The sequence below is a fragment of the Phyllobates terribilis genome, unplaced genomic scaffold (assembly GCF_046119375.1).
Source record: "Phyllobates terribilis strain yellow unplaced genomic scaffold, ASM4611937v1 Scaffold_4__5_contigs__length_816908805, whole genome shotgun sequence".
Lineage (NCBI taxonomy): Eukaryota > Metazoa > Chordata > Amphibia > Anura > Dendrobatidae > Phyllobates > Phyllobates terribilis.
Genome location: NW_027362764.1, coordinates 30,383,722 through 30,407,823, shown reverse-complemented (window position 1 = coordinate 30,407,823; position 24,102 = coordinate 30,383,722). Strand labels below are relative to the sequence as shown.

The 24,102-nt window shown below is 45.2% G+C and overlaps 1 protein-coding gene across 1 annotated transcript in view; it reads right to left on the bottom strand.

The window, feature by feature from the left end:
* AQP1 (aquaporin 1 (Colton blood group)) overlaps positions 1-22,306 on the bottom strand; it is a 35,302-nt gene extending 12,996 nt beyond the window's left edge. Inside the window, exon 1 of the mRNA XM_073677211.1 lies at positions 21,728-22,306. Coding sequence (XP_073533312.1) covers positions 21,728-22,123 — 396 coding nt within the window. The 5' untranslated portion in view covers positions 22,124-22,306. The remainder of the gene's footprint in view (positions 1-21,727) is intronic.
* Positions 22,307-24,102: the final 1,796 nt, after the last annotated feature.

The window sequence follows — 24,102 nt, the reverse complement described above, 5'->3', positions numbered from 1 at the left end:
CATTTTTTTATGTTGAAATGTTTAGTTTTATTATAACTTTATATTGGAATAAAATAAACTCTTAGCTGATTCAGAAACCCTCATAGCACATGACTTACAGTATCTCCGTGAGGAACCTTATCAGTAATGGTAAAATCCCTGAAGTTTGTGTCTCTGACCTCCAGGATGAGAGAAAACACCTGTGCAATTTCCAGAGCGCAATCTAGAAACTGTCAAGTGCAGCATAAACACAGCCTGGGCCTCTATATGTAGAGATGAAGGGGCCTCCAAAAATGAGAACAGGCCACATTCCTCAATGACGGTTCACCACAACACACCAAGTCTAAAAAACATAGAAGCTGGAAACAACTTACCCTCTAAGAGAGAGGGGTTGTACTACCCTCTGGGCAGTTCCTCCCTTATATACTAAAGTTGGGGGGTTTATGGAGAATGGAGGCTGCAGAGTTCCTGAAAACGTAAGAAACTCCCCCCTGACAGCAGATGTCAGTAGTATGGAAGAATTGGACATATTGGTTTATAAAATAACCCATCCATTGTTCAAGGGGAAGTCTGTGGAGTCAGAGGAGGGAGAAGTCTGTGGAGTCAGAGGAGGGAGAAGTCTGTGGAGTCAGAGGAGGGAGAAGTCTGTAGAGTCAGAGGAGGGAGAAGTCTGTGGAGTCAGAGGAAGGAGAAGTCTGTAGAGTCAGAGGAGAGAGAAGTCTGTGGAACCAGAGGAGGGAGAAGTCTGTGGAGTCAGAGGAGGGAGAAGTCTGTGGAGTCAGAGGAGGGAGAAGTCTGTAGAGTCAGAGGAGGGAGAAGTCTGTGGAGTCAGAGGAGGGAGAAGTCTGTGGAGTCAGAGGAAGGAGAAGTCTGTGAAGTCAGAGGAGGGAGAAGTCTGTGGAGTCAGAGGAAGGAGAAGTCTGTGAAGTCAGAGGAGGGAGAAGTCTGTGGAGTCGGAGGAGAGAGAAGTCTGTAGAGTCAGAGGAGGGAGAAGTCTGTGGAACCAGAGGAGGAAGAAGTCTGTGGAACCAGAGGAGAGAGAAGTCTGTGGAGTCAGAAGAAGAAGTCTGTGGAGTCAGAGGAGGGAGAAGTCTGTGGAGTCAGAGGAGGGAGAAATCTGTGAAGTCAGAGGAGGGAGATGTTTGTAGAGTCAGAGGAGAGAGAAGTCTGTGGAATCAGAGGAGGGAGAAGTCTGTGGAGTCAGAGGAGGGAGAAGTCTGTGGAGTCAGAGGAGGGAGAAGTCTGTGGAGTCAGAGGAGGGAGAAGTCTGTGGAGTCAGAGGAGGGAGAAGTCTGTGGAGTCAGAGGAGGGAGAAGTCTGTGGAGTCAGAGGAGGGAGAAGTCTGTGGAGTCAGAGGAGAGAGAAGTCTGTACAGTCAGAGGAGGGAGAAGTCTGTACAGTCAGAGGAGGGAGAAGTCTGTGGAGTCAGAGGAGGGAGAAGTCTGTGGAGTCAGAGGAGGGAGAAGTCTGTGGAGTCAGAGGAGGGAGAAGTCTGTGGAGTCAGAGGAGGGAGAAGTCTGTGGAGCCAGAGGAGGGAGAAGTCTGTAGAGTCAGAGGAGGGAGAAGTCTGTGGAGTCAGAGGAAGGAGAAGTCTGTAGAGTCAGAGGAGAGAGAAGTCTGTGGAATCAGAGGAGGGAGAAGTCTGTGGAGTCAGAGGAGGGAGAAGTCTGTGGAGTCAGAGGAGGGAGAAGTCTGTAGAGTCAGAGGAGGGAGAAGTCTGTGGAGTCAGAGGAGGGAGAAGTCTGTGGAGTCAGAGGAAGGAGAAGTCTGTGAAGTCAGAGGAGGGAGAAGTCTGTGGAGTCAGAGGAAGGAGAAGTCTGTGAAGTCAGAGGAGGGAGAAGTCTGTGGAGTCGGAGGAGAGAGAAGTCTGTAGAGTCAGAGGAGGGAGTAGTCTGTGGAACCAGAGGAGGAAGAAGTCTGTGGAACCAGAGGAGAGAGAAGTCTGTGGAGTCAGAGGAGAGAGAAGTCTGTACAGTCAGAGGAGGGAGAAGTCTGTAGAGTCAGAGGAGGGAGAAGTCTGTGGAGTCAGAGGAGGGAGAAGTCTGTGGAGTCAGAGGAAGGAGAAGTCTGTGAAGTCAGAGGAGGGAGAAGTCTGTGGAGTCAGAGGAAGGAGAAGTCTGTGAAGTCAGAGGAGGGAGAAGTCTGTGGAGTCGGAGGAGAGAGAAGTCTGTAGAGTCAGAGGAGGGAGTAGTCTGTGGAACCAGAGGAGGAAGAAGTCTGTGGAACCAGAGGAGAGAGAAGTCTGTGGAGTCAGAAGAAGGAGAAGTCTGTGGAGTCAGAGAAGGGAGAAGTCTGTGGAGTCAGAGGAGGGAGAAGTCTGTGGAACCAGAGGAGGGAGAAGTCTGTGGAGTCAGAGGAGGGAGAAGTCTGTGGAATCAGAGGAGGGAGAAGTCTGTGGAGTCAGAGGAGGGAGAAGTCTGTGGAGTCAGAGGAGGGAGAAGTCTGTGGAGTCAGAGGAGGGAGAAGTCTGTGGAGTCAGAGGAGGGAGAAGTCTGTGGAACCAGAGGAGGAAGAAGTCTGTGGAACCAGAGGAGAGAGAAGTCTGTGGAGTCAGAAGAAGGAGAAGTCTGTGGAGTCAGAGGAGGGAGAAGTCTGTGGAGTCAGAGGAGGGAGAAGTCTGTGGAGTCAGAGGAGGGAGAAGTCTGTGGAGTCAGAGGAGGGAGAAGTCTGTGGAGTCAGAGGAGGGAGAAGTCTGTGGAGTCAGAGGAGGGAGAAGTCTGTGGAGTCAGAGGAGGGAGAAGTCTGTGGAGTCAGAGGAGAGAGAAGTCTGTACAGTCAGAGGAGGGAGAAGTCTGTACAGTCAGAGGAGGGAGAAGTCTGTGGAGTCAGAGGAGGGAGAAGTCTGTGGAGTCAGAGGAGGGAGAAGTCTGTGGAGTCAGAGGAGGGAGAAGTCTGTGGAGTCAGAGGAGGGAGAAGTCTGTAGAGTCAGAGGAGGGAGAAGTCTGTGGAGTCAGAGGAAGGAGAAGTCTGTAGAGTCAGAGGAGAGAGAAGTCTGTGGAATCAGAGGAGGGAGAAGTCTGTGGAGTCAGAGGAGGGAGAAGTCTGTGGAGTCAGAGGAGGGAGAAGTCTGTAGAGTCAGAGGAGGGAGAAGTCTGTGGAGTCAGAGGAGGGAGAAGTCTGTGGAGTCAGAGGAAGGAGAAGTCTGTGAAGTCAGAGGAGGGAGAAGTCTGTGGAGTCAGAGGAAGGAGAAGTCTGTGAAGTCAGAGGAGGGAGAAGTCTGTGGAGTCGGAGGAGAGAGAAGTCTGTAGAGTCAGAGGAGGGAGTAGTCTGTGGAACCAGAGGAGGAAGAAGTCTGTGGAACCAGAGGAGAGAGAAGTCTGTGGAGTCAGAGGAGAGAGAAGTCTGTACAGTCAGAGGAGGGAGAAGTCTGTAGAGTCAGAGGAGGGAGAAGTCTGTGGAGTCAGAGGAGGGAGAAGTCTGTGGAGTCAGAGGAAGGAGAAGTCTGTGAAGTCAGAGGAGGGAGAAGTCTGTGGAGTCAGAGGAAGGAGAAGTCTGTGAAGTCAGAGGAGGGAGAAGTCTGTGGAGTCGGAGGAGAGAGAAGTCTGTAGAGTCAGAGGAGGGAGTAGTCTGTGGAACCAGAGGAGGAAGAAGTCTGTGGAACCAGAGGAGAGAGAAGTCTGTGGAGTCAGAAGAAGGAGAAGTCTGTGGAGTCAGAGAAGGGAGAAGTCTGTGGAGTCAGAGGAGGGAGAAGTCTGTGGAACCAGAGGAGGGAGAAGTCTGTGGAGTCAGAGGAGGGAGAAGTCTGTGGAATCAGAGGAGGGAGAAGTCTGTGGAGTCAGAGGAGGGAGAAGTCTGTGGAGTCAGAGGAGGGAGAAGTCTGTGGAGTCAGAGGAGGGAGAAGTCTGTGGAGTCAGAGGAGGGAGAAGTCTGTGGAACCAGAGGAGGAAGAAGTCTGTGGAACCAGAGGAGAGAGAAGTCTGTGGAGTCAGAAGAAGGAGAAGTCTGTGGAGTCAGAGGAGGGAGAAGTCTGTGGAGTCAGAGGAGGGAGAAGTCTGTGGAGTCAGAGGAGGGAGAAGTCTGTGGAGTCAGAGGAGGGAGAAGTCTGTGGAGTCAGAGGAGGGAGAAGTCTGTGGAGTCAGAGGAGGGAGAAGTCTGTGGAGTCAGAGGAGGGAGAAGTCTGTAGAGTCAGAGGAGGGAGAAGTCTGTGGAGTCAGAGGAGGGAGAAGTCTGTGGAGTCAGAGGAAGGAGAAGTCTGTGAAGTCAGAGGAGGGAGAAGTCTGTGGAGTCAGAGGAAGGAGAAGTCTGTGAAGTCAGAGGAGGGAGAAGTCTGTGGAGTCGGAGGAGAGAGAAGTCTGTAGAGTCAGAGGAGGGAGTAGTCTGTGGAACCAGAGGAGGAAGAAGTCTGTGGAACCAGAGGAGAGAGAAGTCTGTGGAGTCAGAAGAAGGAGAAGTCTGTGGAGTCAGAGAAGGGAGAAGTCTGTGGAGTCAGAGGAGGGAGAAGTCTGTGGAACCAGAGGAGGGAGAAGTCTGTGGAGTCAGAGGAGGGAGAAGTCTGTGGAATCAGAGGAGGGAGAAGTCTGTGGAGTCAGAGGAGGGAGAAGTCTGTGGAGTCAGAGGAGGGAGAAGTCTGTGGAGTCAGAGGAGGGAGAAGTCTGTGGAGTCAGAGGAGGGAGAAGTCTGTGGAACCAGAGGAGGAAGAAGTCTGTGGAACCAGAGGAGAGAGAAGTCTGTGGAGTCAGAAGAAGGAGAAGTCTGTGGAGTCAGAGGAGGGAGAAGTCTGTGGAGTCAGAGGAGGGAGAAGTCTGTGGAGTCAGAGGAGGGAGAAGTCTGTGGAGTCAGAGGAGGGAGAAGTCTGTGGAGTCAGAGGAGGGAGAAGTCTGTGGAGTCAGAGGAGGGAGAAGTCTGTGGAGTCAGAGGAAGGAGAAGTCTGTGGAGTCAGAGGAGGGAGAAGTCTGTGGAGTCAGAGGAGGGAGAAGTCTGTGGAGTCAGAGGAGGGAGAAGTCTGTGGAGTCAGAGGAGGGAGAAGTCTGTGGAGTCAGAGGAGGGAGAAGTCTGTGGAGTCAGAGGAGGGAGAAGTCTGTGGAGTCAGAGGAAGGAGAAGTCTGTGGAGTCAGAGGAGGGAGAAGTCTGTGGAGTCAGAGGAGGGAGAAGTCTGTGGAGTCAACAGCTTTTCCCCTTCTCCTATTGAATATGCATGCACTTGGCTGAGTGTGCATATGCATTGAAGAATAAGGAGTGACAGCTTTTGGCTGAATGAGCTAGAGACTACAGCAATCTGAGGTTTATCATCACCTTTAGCCATTGACTGATTCTTCTGGTGTAAATAGGTTCAGTGCCTAGGTCAGTATTTTGTGGCCTCTGGACAGGAGCACAGCAGACCACCTCCTACCTGCCTGCATCCCTGGCTCCTTGTTTTGGATTCTTCGGCTTAGAGTGACATCATTGCAGCATGACGGACTTACCATGTCGTGCCAGTCTGGCTACTCACACAACGAGGTGGGATACCAGCAAGCAGGAGGTGGTCTGCTGGGCTCCCGTCTGGCAACCATGGAACACTGACCTGGACCAGGGTCCTGCGCATTTATTCCCCCATCTCTACTCTGGCATCTCATCTCCATTGAGAATAAAACACTGGACATGTTAAAATCCAATATGCCCAATTTTTTTCCCTAATATCTGCCATTGGAAGAGTCGGAATACTCCCAAACAAACATTAGACTGTCCGGGCTTTGGTTTGACCAACATTAATTTATTTTGCATGTCCGCCATAAGAATGTGACCAAAGGATCTGCTAATCTCAGACATTCATCTAAACACAGATCTGTTTGGTCTTGTTACACCTCATCAGCACCTATCAGGAATCTGGGGATCTACCGGATACCGTGTTGCTTAATTAGTGATCAGACGAGTAGTAGAAGAAAAAAAGTTCTAAGACGTCTGAAATAGTCTGTACCCCAGAGACTCCCCACAGACCCCCACACAATGGCAGAATTTTTACTTTGTGCTGATGAGATACAAAAAGTCAGGACAGACCGGTCCACAGATGAGTGTCTGTAGTTAGCTGCTTCTTGGTCAGGTACTAAAGTTCCTTCTGACTTGACATTGGTATTTTGCCTGTAATTTTTACTGATGGTTCTCCTGGAGGATTTCCATGTGCACTGTGTAATTATGGGCAGCCAGTGCCACCGTCACCATCCACCACACCAATACAACCTCTGGAAGATCTGCCAAGTCTATGTGGAAACTGTTCCAACACCCGTCAGCCGCAATGTTATGAGACAATAGGAAACAGTTGTGGGCGATGGATCTCCCGTGGGTGGTGAACGACAGACGCGAGAAATTAATCCCAACCACTTGTTTGCTGCAGACTCGGCAACATCTGCTTCTCCAGAGTATGGCGGACGCACAGACCCCTGCAATCCCTGACAACTCGGACAGAAAGTCCCAGTGAATATGGATACCTACCAGTGGTCAGAAGAAGACCGCCACAATCAAGTGGGAGTAGAATAGAGGGGCTCGGCGGACCCCCGGCTGTGGGCTTCTATAGAGGGATGGGTCCTAGTGTAATCCATTCATACAATGGGTCAGTGCCAGCCAATGACGGTCGCAATCCCACTTACATCCACCACAAAGCTTATCCTTCCCACAGCTGAGGGTTTGTTACAGTTGTATCCAGTCTAGACAGTGCGCCTCGTGAAAAAGAGCCTGGACCCCAAACTGATCCATTCAACCTGCACTGATACAATGTAACAAACTCTCAGCTGTGAGAATCATTAGATCAGGAAAAGTATTCATCTCCTCAATGTCATTGAGTGATGTTACATAGGACTGCAGGTGACATCTACTACATTATCTGTACTCAGAGAGTTATCACTGTGTTATCTGTGGTGTTACATAGGACTGCAGGTGACATCTACTACATTATCTGTACTCAGAGAGATATCACTGTGTTATCTGTGGTGTTACATAGGACTGCAGGTGACATCTACTACATTATCTGTACTCAGAGAGCTATCACTGTGTTATCTGTGGTGTTACATAGGACTGCAGGTGACATCTACTACATTATCTGTACTCAGAGTTATCACTGTGTTATCTGTGGTGTTACATAGGACTGCATGTGACATCTACTACATTATCTGTACTCAGAGAGTTATCACTGTGTTATCTGTGGTGTTACATAGGACTGCAGGTGACATCTACTACATTATCTGTACTCAGAGAGTTATCACTGTGTTATCTGTGGTGTTACATAGGACTGCAGGTGACATCTACTACATTATCTGTACTCAGACAGTTATCACTGTGTTATCTGTGGTGTTACATAGGACTGCAGGTGACATCTACTACATTATCTGTACTCAGAGAGTTATCACTGTGCTATCTGTGGTGTTACATAGGACTGCAGGTGACATCTACTACATTATCTATACTCAATGTCATTCTTCCGAACAATACTTTGCTACACCGAAACGATGTAGTAGAGCCGAGTGTGTTAGCTGTGTGGAGCTGCATTACTTGTGCTTTGTGAGATCTCATTAAGGACAGCTAGTGCAGTCAGTTCACCTGTAGTCCTATGTAACACCATATGAACAGCATGGCAGGGTGCGGGAGTCAACATCAGCTCTGCTGCTTCTAATTCTCACACTAGTAAGTACAAGTCACTGGATTGTCGTCACCACTTTCATTCTTTTACTTGTTCCTGGGAAAGCTGGGCAATAAGTAACGTGGCTGGAATTAGAATTCACTCGGGAGTCACCCGGCTTTTCTAGGCTCCTGAATGGCACAGGTGTATATGTGCTGCCCAGTCAGGAGCCCAGAAGAGGGGAGGAACAGCCCCTATACAAGCCGGAGGCTGTCACCCAGAAACTGGATCTGCCAATGATCTGTAGATAAATATCTGGGACTAGATTGTAAATCATCCTATTATTGGACCCCCAAACAGGGGTGGAAGACCCCCGGATGTGTGTACATGGCTGCACTAATCATCCGTGGTGGAGCAAAGCCTGAAATTCTTCCCTAGAGAACGGCACACAGCGAGCAGATGACAGGAATACTAATAAGTGCGATGTGAGCGCCGCAGCCTTGACCACAAGGTGTTATCTGCACCAGTGAGAGGACGGCTGCTGATAACAGAGAGTACAGGCGTCAGCGCCGAGCACATAGCCAGACCTATGTACAGTGGGGAAAATAAGTATTTTATACTCTGCTGATTTTGCAGGTTTTCCCACCTACAAAGAATGGAGAGATCTGTAATTTTTATCATAGGTCACTTCACCTGTGAGAGACAGAATCTAAAGAAAATCCAGAAAATCACATTGTAGGATTTTTACATAATTAATTTGCATTTTATTGTATTAAATAAGTATTTGATACAATAGAAAAACAGAACTTAATATTTGGTCCAGAAACCTTTGTTTGCAGTTACAGAGGTCAGAGGTTTCCTGTGGTTCTTGACCAGGTTTGCACAGTCTGCGGCAGGGATTTTGGCCCCCTCCTCCATACAGATCTTCTCCAGATCTTTCAGGTTTCGGGGCTGTTGCTGGGCAACATTGAGTTTCAGCTCCCTCCAAAGATTTTCTATTGGGTTCAGGTCTGGAGACTGGCTGGGCCACTCCAGGACCTTGAAATGCTTCTTACACAGCCACTCCTTAGTTGCCCTGTCTGTGTACTTCAGGTCATTGTCATGCTGGAAGACCCAGTCACGACCCATCTTCAATGCTCTTACTGAGGGAAGGAGGTTGTTGGACAAAATCTCGCTATACATGACACCATCCATCCTCCCATCAATACGGTGCAGTCATCCTGTCCCCTTTGCAGAAAAGCACACCCAAAGTATGATGTTTCCTCCACCATGCTTCACGGTTGGGACGGTGTTCTTGGGGATGTACTCATCTTTCTTCTTCCTCCAAACACGGCGAGTGGAGCGGATATCAAAAAGATCTATCTTGGTCTCATCTGACCACATGACCTTCTCCCATGTCTCCTCTGGATCACCCAGAAGGTCATTGGGGAACTTCAAACAGGTCTGGACATGTGCTGGCATGAGCAGGAGGACCTTGTGTGCCCTGCAGGATTTTACTCCATGACGGCGTAGTGTGTTACTAACGGTAATGTTTGAGACTGTGGTTCCCGCTCTCTTCAGGTCATTGACCAGGTCCTCCATGTAGTCCTGGGCTGATTTCTGACCTTTCTCAGAATCATCCTTACCCCACGAGGTGAGATCTTTCATGGAGCCCCAGACCGAGGACGATTGACCGTCATCTTGTGTTTCTTCCATTTTCTAATAATTGGGCCAACAGTTGTTGCCTTCTCACCAAGCTGCTTGCCTATTATCCTGTAGCCCATCTCAGCCTTGTGCACGTCTACAGTTTTGTTCCTGGTGTCCTTAGACAGCTCTTTGGTCTTGGCCATGGTGGAGAGGTTGGAGTGTGATTGAGTGTGGGGACAGGTGTCTTTTATACAGGTAACGAGTTCAAACTGGTGCAATTAATACAGGTAATGAGTGCAGAGTAGGAGGGCTTCTTAAAGAAAAACTAACAGGTCTGTGAGAGCCAGAATTCTTGCAGGTTGTTAGATGATCTAATTGATCCCCGTCCATACACCTATATATAAATAATTGTGTTTTGTACTTGTACATATATACTGACTGTATCCCCATATTTAGAATGACGTCCATGTTGGCCGGAGCCGTGCAGTGTACATCTTGCGCAATGTATGCATTCCCTGAGCTACCGCTCAGGGATCCATACTGCTGCGAGAGATGTGAGCATATCGTGCACTTGGAAGCCCAAATCCTGGATCTAAGTGCTCAGATAGCGGTACTGAGGAGCATCGACAACATGGAACGGAGTTTGCTGCTCACCGAGCAGACACTCAATGGGTCAACACTGGGGGTGGAGCTTAGTGGGGAAGCGCAGGCTGAACAGGCAGGGAGCTGGGTAACAGTTAGAAGGGATAGAGGGAAGAAGTATAGGAAGGCTGGTCCAGAACCGGCATTATTGGAGCACGACAGATCCTCTGACCGCCGGGGGAGTGTATGCTCCAGTAATGAGGGGGAGGGGGGAAGTGTAGGGCAGGCTAGACAGGTCCTGGTAGTGGGTGACTCTATTATTAGGGGGACAGACAGGGCAATCTGTCACAAAGACCGGGATCGCCGAACGGTGTGCTGCCTCCCTGGCGCTCGAGTCCGGCACATCGCGGATCGGGTTGACAGGTTACTGGGTGGGGCTGGCGAAGACCCAGCGGTCATGGTCCACATTGGCACCAATGACAAAGTGAGTGGTAGATGGAGGGTCCTTAAAAATGATTTCAGGGATCTAGGTAGGAAGCTTAGGACAAGGACCTCCAAGGTAGTTTTCTCAGAAATACTACCAATCCCGCGAGCCACACAGGAGCGCCAACGGGAGGTTAGGGAGGTGAATAAGTGGCTAAAGAGTTGGTGCAAGGCAGAAGGGTTTGGGTTCATGGAGAACTGGGCCGACTTCGCTGTCGGCTACAGGCTCTACCGTAGGGACGGGCTGCACCTCAATGGGGAGGGTGCAGCGGTGCTGGGGAAGAAGATGGCTAATAGGTTGGAGGAGTTTTTAAACTAGAGACGGGGGGGGGAAACCAAGGAAATAGGTGAGATGTGAGGCAAGCAAGGGGGAAGGGGAGAAGTGAATATAATGAGGGTGGAGAGGGGGGTGGGGATAGTACAGTTAGATCGTTAGAGAAGAATAGGATGCTAAATAACCCCAAAGTTTTATCTTGCATGCTGACCAACGCAAGAAGCCTGACCAATAAGGCGGATGAGCTGCGGGCGCTTATATCGGAGGAGAGGTATGACATCGTAGGTATAACAGAGACTTGGCTAGACGATAGCTACGACTGGGCGGTAAATTTAACAGATTATAGTTTATTTAGAAGGGACCGGAAACAGGGGAAGGGCGGAGGAGTCTGCTTATATGTAAAGTCATGTCTAAAACCCAGACTAAGGGAAGATATAGGAGAGGGAGAAGAGGGGGTCGAGTCCATGTGGGTAGAGATAGAGGGAACAAAAAATAATAATAAAATATTACTGGGGGTCTGCTATAAGCCACCTAATATAACAGAGGAGAATGAGAATCTGCTATTAGGACAAATAGACAAAGTAGCAAAACATAATGAAGTGATTGTAATGGGGGACTTCAACTACCCGGATATTGACTGGGAAACAGAAACCTGTAGATCGCAGAAAGGAAAAAGGTTCTTGACAAATATCAAGGATAATTATCTCTCCCAACTAGTGCAGGAACCAACGAGAGGGAAGGCCGTGTTGGACTTAATATTGACTAATAGGCCTGATAGAATAACTGAGGTACAGATAGGGGGGCACCTAGGTAATAGCGATCATAATATTATCAATTTCAAAATGCCCTTCAGTAGGGTTATTAATAAGGGAACAACAAAAACATTAAACTTTAGGAGGGCGAAGTTTGATCAGCTGAAAGAAAGCCTTCAACTTATAGACTGGGACAAAGTTCTTAATCAAAGGAATACGAATAGTAAATGGGAAACCTTCAAAAGAATTCTGAATACTCAGTGCGAGAGGTATATACCGTATGGGAGTAAAAGGGCCCGAAATAAGAGGAAACCAATATGGTTGAACAAGAACGTAAAAGGGGCGTTAAATAGCAAAAAAGAGGCATTCAAGAGATTAAAACAGGAAAACAGTAAGGAGGCACTAATGTGTTACAAGGAAAAAACGAGAACCTGCAAAAAACAAATAAAAATAGCGAAGGAGGAAACAGAGAGACGTATTGCTAGGGAAAGTAGATCAAATCCCAAACTGTTCTTTATGTATATAAATAGTAAAAGGATTAAATCGAATAATATTGGACCGATAAAAAGTGATGAAGGGAAAATCATAGAGAAAGATGAGGATAAAGCTAATCTATTAAATAAATTTTTTTCGTCAACTTTCACAAAGGAAAAAGAACTAACAGGAGAAATGAGAAGTGACAAACTTAATCCTCCACTAAGTATGACAAATCTAACCCAAGCTGGGGTACAGAAACGCCTCAGTAACATTAAAATAAACCAATCACCAGGACCTGATGGCATACACCCACGGGTACTAAGGGAACTAAGTAATGTGATAGACAGACCGTTATATCTTATATTTAAGGACTCTGTTGAGACTGGGTCTGTACCACTTGATTGGCGACAGGCGAATGTAGTGCCAATATTCAAAAAGGGAGCGAAAAGTGACGCCGGAAACTATCGGCCGGTGAGTCTGACGTCCGTTGTGGGCAAAATTTTTGAAGGCTTTATTAATGAGGCAATTACGGAGCATCTTGATGCTAATAATCTATTAACCCCGAACCAACATGGATTCATGAGGAATCGCTCCTGCCAAACAAACCTGATTGACTTCTACGAGGAGGTTAGCTCTCGAGTAGATCAGGGGGAACCAGTGGATGTCGTGTATCTCGACTTCTCAAAAGCATTCGATAGCGTGCCACATAATAGGTTGGTATACAAAATGAGAATGATGGGGCTGGGGGAAAATGTCTGCAAGTGGGTAGCTAACTGGCTAAAGGATAGAAGGCAGAGGGTGGTTATAAATGGAATATACTCAGATTGGGTAAGCGTCACTAGTGGGGTACCACAGGGGTCTGTACTAGGCCCAATGTTATTTAATATCTTTATTAACGACATAGTCAACGGGATAAATAGTAAAATATCAATATTTGCAGATGACACAAAGTTATGTAAAACAATTAATACAAAAGAGGACAGTGCAGACCTACAGAGGGATTTGGATAAGCTGGGTAGGTGGAGCATTAAATGGCAAATGAGGTTTAACGAGGAGAAATGTAAGGTCATACATATGGGAAGGAAAAATGGAAGTCACCAGTACTCACTGAATGGGAAATCATTGGGGAATTCAGAGATGGAGAAGGACTTGGGCATCTTGATTGATAGCAAACTAAATTGGAGGCTGCTGTAAGGGCAAACAGGGTAATGGGATGTATCAGAAGAGGTATAGCTGCAAAGGATGAGAACATTGTTCTTCCACTGTACAAAGCACTGGTCAGACCACACTTGGAATACTGTGCTCAGTTATGGGCCCCAATATATAGAAAGGATATAAATGAGCTTGAAAAGGTACAAAGGAGGGCAACAAAATTAATAAGGGGAATGGAGGGACTGCAATACCCAGAGAGGTTGGCAAAACTAGGACTATTCAGCCTGGAAAAGAGAAGGTTGAGGGGGGACATATTAAATGTGTACAAATATGTTAGGGGACAGTATACAGACCTTGCCCAGGATTTGTTCAAAAGGAGGGATATTACGGTAACAAGAGGGCATTCACTAAGACTGGAAGAGAAAAGGTTTCAGCACCAGCATAGGAAGGGGTTCTTTACGGTAAGAGCAGTGAGAATATGGAATTCACTGAGTGAGGAGACGGTAATGTCGGATTCACTACACCAGTTCAAGCGGGGACTGGATGCTTTTCTAGATACCAGGCAGATTTCAGCATATACTTAAAAATAAAACAAAATAGTAGGTTGATACAGGGATTTATTCTGACTGCTGGTTTCAGAGTCGGGAGGGAATTTTTCCTCAGGTGAAGATTGGCCAAATCATTTGGGGTTTTTGCCCTCCTCTGGATCAACTTTAGCAATTACAGAACTAACAGGTCGAACTTGATGGACGCAAGTCTTTATTCGGCTTTACAAACTATGTAACTATGATCAAATACTTATTTCATGCAATAAAATGCAATTTAATTCTGTAAAAATCCGACAATGTGATTTTCTGGGTTTTGTTTTTAGATTCTGTCTCTCACAGTTGAAGTGACCTACGATAAAAATTTACAGACCTCCCCATTCTCTGTAGGTGGGAAAAGTTGCAAAATCAGTAGAGAATCAAATACCTATTTTCCCCACTGTATGTATGTATGCATGTGAGTAATATACATAAGTGTTATCTGTGGTGTTACATAGGACTGCAGGTGACATCTACTACATTATCTGTACTCAGAGAGTTATCACTGTATTATCTGTGGTGTTACATAGGACTGCAGGTGATATCTACTACATTATCTGTACTCAGAGAGTTATCACTGTGTTATCTGTGGTGTTACATAGGACTGCAGGTGACATCTACTACATTATCTGTACTCAGAGAGTTATCACTGTGTTATCTGTGGTGTTACATAGGACTGCAGGTGACATCTACTACATTATCTGTACTCAGAGAGTTATCACTGTGTTATCTGTGGTGTTACATAGGACTGCAGGTGACATCTACTACATTATCTGTACTCAGAGAGTTATCACTGTGTTATCTGTGGTGTTACATAGGACTGCAGGTGATATCTGCTACATTATCTGTACTCAGAGAGTTATCACTGTGTTATCTGTGGTGTTACATAGGACTGCAGGTGATATCTGCTACATTATCTGTACTCAGAGAGTTATCACTGTGTTATCTGTGGTGTTACATAGGACTGCAGGTGATATCTACTACATTATCTGTACTCAGAGAGTTAGCACTGTGTTTTATCTGTGATGTTACATAGGACTGCAGGTGACATCTACTACATTATCTGTACTCAGAGAGTTAGCACTGTGTTTTATCTGTGATGTTACATAGGACTGCAGGTGACATCTACTACATTATCTGTACTTAGAGTTATCACTGTGTTATCTATGGTGTTACATAGGACTGCAGGTGACAGGTGAGAGAAGACAATGTCTATAGCCACACTATGATTGCAGGAGTACAGATCGTGCAGTGGATGTTATCAGCAGTCCTATGTAACACCACAGAAATTGCTAAGAAGCAAAAACACACCAGCATCATGAACAGTTGAAGCAAGTGTGAACAGGTGTTAGATGTTGTGAAGCCGCACTCATATGAGATACGGCCACCACCCTTCAGCCCTGATATACCCCAATCTATAGTGCTGTATATAAGCCCCCGGTCCGACCTGCAAGACACGAAGAAGAGCTTTTATTATCCTCCCTTGGGGGGCGGTCCGGTCCGAGGGGCCTCGCTGGTCTCGATCCGGCGCCTCCTCTGTTCTTGAGATGCCGTCCTCCTTTCTTGTCTTGCAGGTCAGATTGGGGGCTTATATACAGCACTATAGATTGGGGTATATCAGAGCTGAGGGGTGGTGGCCGTATCTCATTTGGGGTAAACCTGCTGACAGGTTCCTTTAAGTGCTGTTTATATATAGAAAAGCTTTGATTCTGCATTTAATAAAGGATCTGCAGGTTTTTTTATGAGTTTTTTAGGCTCCGCATAGAAGACAAGAGAGAAAAATAAGCAGCAAAACCGCAGAGTTCAGTGGCGTCTTCAGACCACAGGGGGCGCCGTTCTTATGGAATCACATCCACTTTGCTCGGACAGTAAAGCACAGCAGAATTTCAGTGCAAAAAAAGCAGCAGAAAATACGCAGTGTTTACTCTACATGTGAACACCACCTAAATGTCCAAGCAAAGTGGATGCGATTCCATGAAATCTCCGTCCTCTGCGGTCTGAAGACTCTGCTGAACTCTGCTGTCTGAAGACGCCCCTGAATTCTGCGGTCTGAAGATGCCCCTGAATTCTGCGGTCTGAAGACGCCCCTGAACTCTGCGGTCTGAAGACGCCCCTGAACTCTGCGGTCTGAAGACGCCCCTGAACTCTGCGGTCTGAAGACGCCCCTGAACTCTGCGGTCTGAAGACGCCCCTGAACTCTGCGGTCTGAAGACGCCCCTGAACTCTGCGGTCTGAAGACGCCGCTGAACTCTGCGGTCTGAAGACGCCGCTGAACTCTGCGGTCTGAAGACGCCCCTGAACTCTGCGGTCTGAAGACGCCCCTAAACTCTGCGGTCTGAAGACGCCCCTGAACTCTGCGGTCTGAAGACGCCCCTGAACTCTGCGGTCTGAAGACGCCCCTGAACTCTGCGGTCTGAAGACGCCCCTGAACTCTGCGGTCTGAAGACGCCCCTGAACTCTGCGGTCTGAAGACGCCCCTGAACTCTGCGGTCTGAAGACGCCCCTGAACTCTGCGGTCTGAAGACGCCCCTGAACTCTGCGGTCTGAAGACGCCCCTGAACTCTGCGGTCTGAAGACGCCGCTGAACTCTGCGGTCTGAAGACGCCCCTGAACTCTGCGGTCTGAAGACGCCCCTAAACTCTGCGGTCTGAAGACGCCCCTGAACTCTGCGGTCTGAAGACGCCCCTGAACTCTGCGGTCTGAAGACGCCGCTGAACTCTGCGGTCTGAAGACGCTGCTGAACTCTGCGGTCTGAAGACGCCCCTGAACTCTGCGGTCTGAAGACGCCCCTAAACTCTGCGGTCTGAAGACGCCCCTGAACTCTGCGGTCTGAAGACGCCCCTGAACTCTGCGGTCTGAAGACGCCGCTGAACTCTGCGGTCTGAAGACGCCCCTGAACTCTGCGGTCTGAAGACGCCCCTGAACTCTGCGGTTTTGGTGCTTTTTTTCTCTATAGGCTTCTATGTGGAGCCTGAAAAAAATACATTGTTGCATTTTTAAGTCCAGAATTAAAGCTTTTCTGTAGTATTAAAAAAGTGTTATAAACTCTGCTCCATATCGCATCAAATATGAGGGGAAACGCATAAAAGAAACGCAGCAAACACCAATAATAAGAGAAGATTGTTATTGCGTCGTGTGGTGCGAACATCTGCAAAAAACAGCAGTAGAAAAAACGCAGCATTTACGCTACGTGTGAACACGACCTCAGCGTTACATTTTTATTACTTTTTTTCTGGGTTTAATAGAGAAAAAATATCAATCACGCCATTTTTTTTACGCCATTTACCAATCCCCGTAAATAATCTGATCGCTGTGTTGTGCGGGTCGTTATCATTACAGGGAAACCAAATATCTCTGTGTTATTTGCTGATTTGTGATGATTATTATAAAAAAAAATAAAAATAAAACTGACAATATTATAATTGTTTATCATTAATTTTTAGTCATTTTATAGGAAGAAAAAAAATCTCTTTTATTCTCCCTCTAGAATCCAGAGACCTAAGAATCCACAGCTATATACAGATGTATCACTGTGTAACCTGCCTGCGGAGTCTCCCATCAACATCACCAGAGTCCGAGGCTCCGAAGCGTCAGCTCCCGGGTCCAGTACAGTCATACCTGGGCACAGATAGTGTAGATGTCACCTGCAGTCCTATGTAACACAGTGATACCTGGACACAGATAGTGTAGATGTCACCTGCAGTCCTATGTAACACAGTGATACCTGGACACAGATAGTGTAGATGTCACCTGCAGTCCTATGTAACGCAGTGATACCTGGGCACAGATAGTGTCGATGTCACCTGCAGTCCTATGTAACACAGTGATACCTGGGCACAGATAGTGTAGATGTCACCTGCAGTCCTATGTAACGCAGTGATACCTGGGCACAGATAGTGTCGATGTCACCTGCAGTCCTATGTAACACAGTGATACCTGGGCACAGATAGTGTCGATGTCACCTGCAGTCCTATGTAACACAGTGATAACAGGGCACAGATAGTGTCGATGTCACCTGCAGTCCTATGTAACACAGTGATAACAGGGCACAGATAGTGTCGATGTCACCTGCAGTCCTATGTAACACAGTTATACCTGGGCACAGATAGTGTAGATGTCACCTGCAGTCCTATGTAACACAGTGATACCTGGGCACAGATAGTGTCGATGTCACCTGCAGTCCTATGTAACACAGTGATACCTGGGCACAGATAGTGTCGATGTCACCTGCAGTCCTATGTAACACAGTGATAACAGGGCACAGATAGTATCGATGTCACCTGCAGTCCTATGTAACACAGTGATACCTGGGCACAGATAGTGTCGATGTCACCTGCAGTCCTATGTAACACAGTGATACCTGGGCACAGATAGTGTCGATGTCACCTGCAGTCCTATGTAACACAGTGATAACAGGGCACAGATAGTGTCGATGTCACCTGCAGTCCTATGTAACACAGTGATACCTGGGCACAGATAGTGTCGATGTCATCTGCAGTCCTATGTAACAGTGATACCTGGGCACAGATAGTGTCGATGTCACCTGCAGTCCTATGTAACACAGTGATACCTGGGCACAGATAGTGTAGATGTCACCTGCAGTCCTATGTAACAGTGATACCTGGGCACAGATAGTGTCTATGTCACCTGCAGTCCTATGTAACACAGTGATACCTGGGCACAGATAGTGTAGATGTCACCTGCAGTCCTATGTAACAGTGATACATGGGCACAGATAGTGTAGATGTCACCTGCAGTCCTATGTAACACAGTGATACCTGGGCACAGATAGTGTCGATGTCACCTGCAGTCCTATGTAACACAGTGATACCTGGGCACAGATAGTGTCGATGTCACCTGCAGTCCTATGTAACACAGTGATAACAGGGCACAGATAGTGTCGATGTCACCTGCAGTCCTATTTAACACAGTGATACCTGGATACAGATAGTGTAGATGTCACCTGCAGTCCTATGTAACACAGTGATACCTGGGCACAGATAGTGTCGATGTCACCTGCAGTCCTATGTAACACAGTGATAACAGGGCACAGATAGTGTCGATGTCACCTGCAGTCCTATGTAACACAGTGATAACAGGGCACAGATAGTGTCGATGTCACCTGCAGTCCTATGTAACACAGTGATAACAGGGCACAGATAGTGCCAATGTCACCTGCAGTCCTATGTAACACAGTGATAACAGGGCACAGATAGTGTCGATGTCACCTGCAGTCCTATGTAACACAGTCATACCTGGGCACAGATAGTGTCGATGTCACCTGCAGTCCTATGTAACAGTGATAACTGGGCACAGATAGTGTCGATGTCACCTGCAGTCCTATGTAACACAGTGATAACAGGGCACAGATAGTGTCGATGTCACCTGCAGTCCTATGTAACACAGTGATACCTGGGCACAGATAGTGTCGATGTCACCTGCAGTCCTATGTAACACAGTGATAACAGGGCACAGATAGTGTCGATGTCACCTGCAGTCCTATGTAACACAGTGATACCTGGGCACAGATAGTGTCGATGTCACCTGCAGTCCTATGTAACACAGTGATACCTGGGCACAGATAGTGTCGATGTCACCTGCAGTCCTATGTAACACAGTGATACCTGGGCACAGATAGTGTAGATGTCACCTGCAGTCCTATATAACAGTGATACATGGGCACAGATAGTGTAGATGTCACCTGCAGTCCTATGTAACACAGTGATACCTGGGCACAGATAGTGTCGATGTCACCTGCAGTCCTATGTAACACAGTGATACCTGGGCACAGATAGTGTCGATGTCACTTGCAGTCCTATGTAACACAGTGATAACAGGGTACAGATAGTGTAGATGTCACCTGCAGTCCTATGTAACACAGTGATACATGGGAACAGATAGTGTTGATGTCACCTGCAGTCCTATGTAACACAGTGATACATGGGAACAGATAGTGTTGATGTCACCTGCAGTCCTATGTAACACAGTGATAACTGGGCACAGATAGTGTAGATGTCACCTGCAGTCCTATGTAACACAGTGATAACTGGGCACAGATAGTGTCTATGTCACCTGCAGTCCTATGTAAGACCACAGATAACACAGTGATAACTCTCTGAGTACAGATACTGTAGTAGATGTCACCTGCAGTCCTATGTAACACCACAGATAACACAGTGATTACTCTCTGAGTACAGATAATGTAGTGGATGTCACCTGCAGTCCTATGTAACACCACAGATAACACAGTGATAACCCCCAGAGTATAGATAATGTAGTAGATGTCATCTGCAGTCCTATGTAACACCACAGATAACACAGTGATAACTCTCTGAGTACAGATAATGTAGTAGATGTCACCTGCAGTCCTATGTAACACCACAGATAACACAGTGATAACTCTCTGAGGACAGATAATGTAGTAGATGTCACCTGCAGTCCTATGTAACACCACAGATAGCACAGTGATGACTCTCTGAGTACAGATAATGTAGTAGATGTCACCTGCAGTCCTATGTAACACCACAGATAACACAGTGGTAACTCTCTGAGTACAAATAATGTAGTAGATGTCACCTGCAGTCCTATGTAACACCACAGATAACACAGTGATAACTCTCTGAGTACAGATAGTGTAGTAGATGTCACCTGCAGTCCTATGTAACACCACAGATAACACAGTGATAACTCTCTGAGTACAGATAATGTAGTAGATGTCACCTGCAGTCCTATGTAACACCACAGATAACACAGTGATATCTCTCTGAGTACAGATAATGTAGTAGATGTCACCTGCAGTCCTATGTAACACCACAGATAACACAGTGATAACTCTCTGAGTACAGATAATGTAGTAGATGTCACCTGCAGTCCTATGTAACACCACAGATAACACAGTGGTAACTCTCTGAGTACAAATAATGTAGTAGATGTCACCTGCAGTCCTATGTAACACCACAGATAACACAGTGATAACTCTCTGAGTACAGATAGTGTAGTAGATGTCACCTGCAGTCCTATGTAACACCACAGATAACACAGTGATAACTCTCTGAGTACAGATAATGTAGTAGATGTCACCTGCAGTCCTATGTAACACCACAGATAACACAGTGATAATTCCCTGAGTACAGATAATGTAGTAGATGTCACCTGCAGTCCTATGTAACACCACAGATAACACAGTGATAACTCTCTGAGTACAGATAATGTAGTAGATGTCACCTGCAGTCCTATGTAACACCACAGATAACACAGTGATAACTCTCTGAGTACAGATAATGTAGTAGATGTCACCTGCAGTCCTATGTAACACCACAGATAACACAGTGATAACTCTCTGAGTACAGATAATGTAGTAGATATCACCTGCAGTCCTATGTAACACCACAGATAACACAGTGATAACTCTCTGAGTACAGATAATGTAGTAGATGTCACCTGCAGTCCTATGTAACACCACAGATAACACAGTGATATCTCTCTGAGTACAGATAATGGAATAGATGTCACCTGCAGTCCTATGTAACACCACAGATAACACAGTGATAACTCTCTGAGTACAGATAATGGAATAGATGTCACCTGCAGTCCTATGTAATACCACAGATAACACAGTGATAGCTCTCTGAGTACAGATAATGTAGTAGATGTCACCTGCAGTCCTATGTAACACCACAGATAACACAGTGATGACTCTCTGAGTACAGATAATATAGTAGATGTCAGCTGCAGTCCTATGTAACACCACAGATAACACAGTGATAACTCTCTGAGTACAGATAATGTAGTAGATGTCACCTGCAGTCCTATGTAACACCACCTATAGCATATGGCAATACGAGCAGAAGCAGTGCTCAGTGACACGCTCAGCTCTGCTGTGTCGGTACAATACATGACATACGGCGTGTCATTATATAAGGATTCCGCTTTGCCACATGACGGAAGCAATTTCCTTTTTGTCCAACATCTGAACCTAAAAACGTGATAAAAGCTTCAGAATACAGCCGCCCTCTAATGTCATGAATTGTCATCACTAGTGACAGGTTCACCTGCAGTCCTATGTAAAACCATCAGGATAGGGTACTGAGCAGTTACAATCTACAGTCTCCGCTCTGTTACACCCGGACATTTGTTACTGTTACTTCTGCAGAAACATTATATAGAAAATGTTACAACATAACGATAGAAAATATTACAATACAAGAGATCCTATAAACCAGCACAAAATAACATGAAACGATGGAAAACGTGACGTTATTTCATGAATGTCGGGAGGTGAAGAACAACTTACCCCGTTCAGCCCTAGAGAGTTTCCCTCAAGGTTGCTGGTGATGCCGGACAGGATGGCGGTGGCGACCACGGCGCCCAGGCACTGCGCGATGATGTACATGACCGCCTTCAGGATGCTGATCTGACAGCTGAGGAGGCAGCCCAGGGTCACCGCGGGGTTCAGGTGGGCACCACTGATGTGCCCCACACTCTGCGCCATGGTGGCAATGGACAACCCGAAAGCTAGAGACACCTTCACGATGTCTTGTGTCCGGCCGGCCGTCTCATTGCTTTTGTCTTGGATGGGAAAATTGACCCCAAGAGCGGCGCCAATACTAATAAAAACAAACAGAATCATAGCTAAGAACTCGGCGATCACCGCCCTCCAGAACGCTTTCTTCTTGAATTCGCTGGCCATTTTTTAAATTATTATTTATTTATTTTTTATCTAATTAGGAAAAAAAAAAAACTTTTTTATTTTTTTCAAAATGAAAAAAAATAAATAAAAATAAATAAATAAAAATAAAATTTTTCTAATGGATAAAGTTTTTGTTTGCGCCTTAGAAAGTGGAAGAAGGAATGTGAGGGAAAAGTTATAGTGTTGTGTTATTTATAGGGGTTGGGTGGTCTGGGTCGGAGGAAAGGGGTGTTCCACAAAAGAAGGAAGGAACATTTACATAGAGGCCCTTGTAAAAAAAAAAAAAAAAAAAAAAAAAAAAAAAAAAACTGCCACCACCGGCTGCCAAGTTCTCCCAGCACTTTCCATCAATTCTTCTTTCCCTCCTGTCTTTCTCTCAGTTAAAAAAAAAAAAAAATAGAGAAAAAAAATGCATTCAGTGCCCTGATCCCTCACTGTACAGCAGCACATTCCAGCCCCATAGGACGCTGCACTGCGGGCTGCAGCTCAGGGGGTTGTAGCGTTGTTCATACACAATCGTTTGGGTTTTTTTGTTTATTTATTTTTCTGTTCTTTGCGCATTCATTTTACAAAACTTTTTTTTAAAAGAAAACTTTTGTAACTTTTTTTTTGCTCCAAGAAGATAACAGTTTGTCTTGTTTTGCTGTTCTGTCTCTTTTCAGAAAATATTGTTTACCTTGTATATATTTTTAGAGTTTTATACACTATATATATACATATATATACCATATTACACACACACAAAGATATATATATATATATATATATATTTATGCATTTATTTATTTTCCATGTGTGTGTGTGTGTATATATATATATATTTATATATATATAATTATTTATTATTATAGCGCCATTAATTCCATGGCGCTTTACATATATTTTTTTCCCATCTATCTATCTATCTATCTATCTATCTATCTATCTATCTATATATATATATATACATATATATATATATATATATTTTTTTTTTTTTTTCAATTATATTTTTTTATTCATATACCGGTATATTTTTTTTTTCACGTATATATATATATATTTTATTCCATGTATATACATTTTTTTATGTATATATATTTTTTTCATGCATATTTTATTTTCATGTATATATATTTTTCATGTATATATTTTTTAACGAATGTATATATATATATATATATATATCTTTTTTCATGTATATACAGTATTTATATATTTTTCATGTATATATATTTTTTTCATGTATATGTATATATTTTTATGTATATATATATTTTTTTTTTCATGTATACATATTTTTATGGATACATATATTTTTTTCATGTACCATAATATCTATATATATTATTTTTTTCATGTAGGCATATTTTTTATTTCATATATATATATATATATATATATATATTTGCATGTATATATATATACATACATATATGTATATATATATGTATTCATGCTTCATTTCTGCAGACATTTGCAACTTTTTGCTATTTTATCTTGTTCTCGACACTTTTTTAAAGAAAGAACAGTAGTTGTGGTGAGCAGCGCAGATAAGGTTTAAGTCTGATTTGTGAATTGTGACTTTTTGAAAAAGTGGAGGCGTGGAGTAAAAATGTAAAAATCACCTCTAGAGAGAAGCGCTGTATCTATCGAGGCACTAAATGTATCACATTAAACCTTAATAAAAAAAATAGCGCAAATAACAGCAACAAAGTCACAAGAAAAGGTGATTTCAAAAGTTCCCATTCTGATAAATTCTGCACAAATATGTTTGTTTTTTTTAGTTATTTTTTAATGCGTATTCCCATCGGGACATTATGACTAACTGATAGGAAATACCGTAAATGTGTCCGTATCTATCTTGACATTCGCCCACTCGTACATTTTCAGAGCTCTCATAGAATGGAGGGAGCCGCACACGTCAGACCACCTCTCCCTTCCTTAAGATTGATGCGGTTCAGCGGTTCGATCCACTTTTATGCCATAAATGTTGCAGA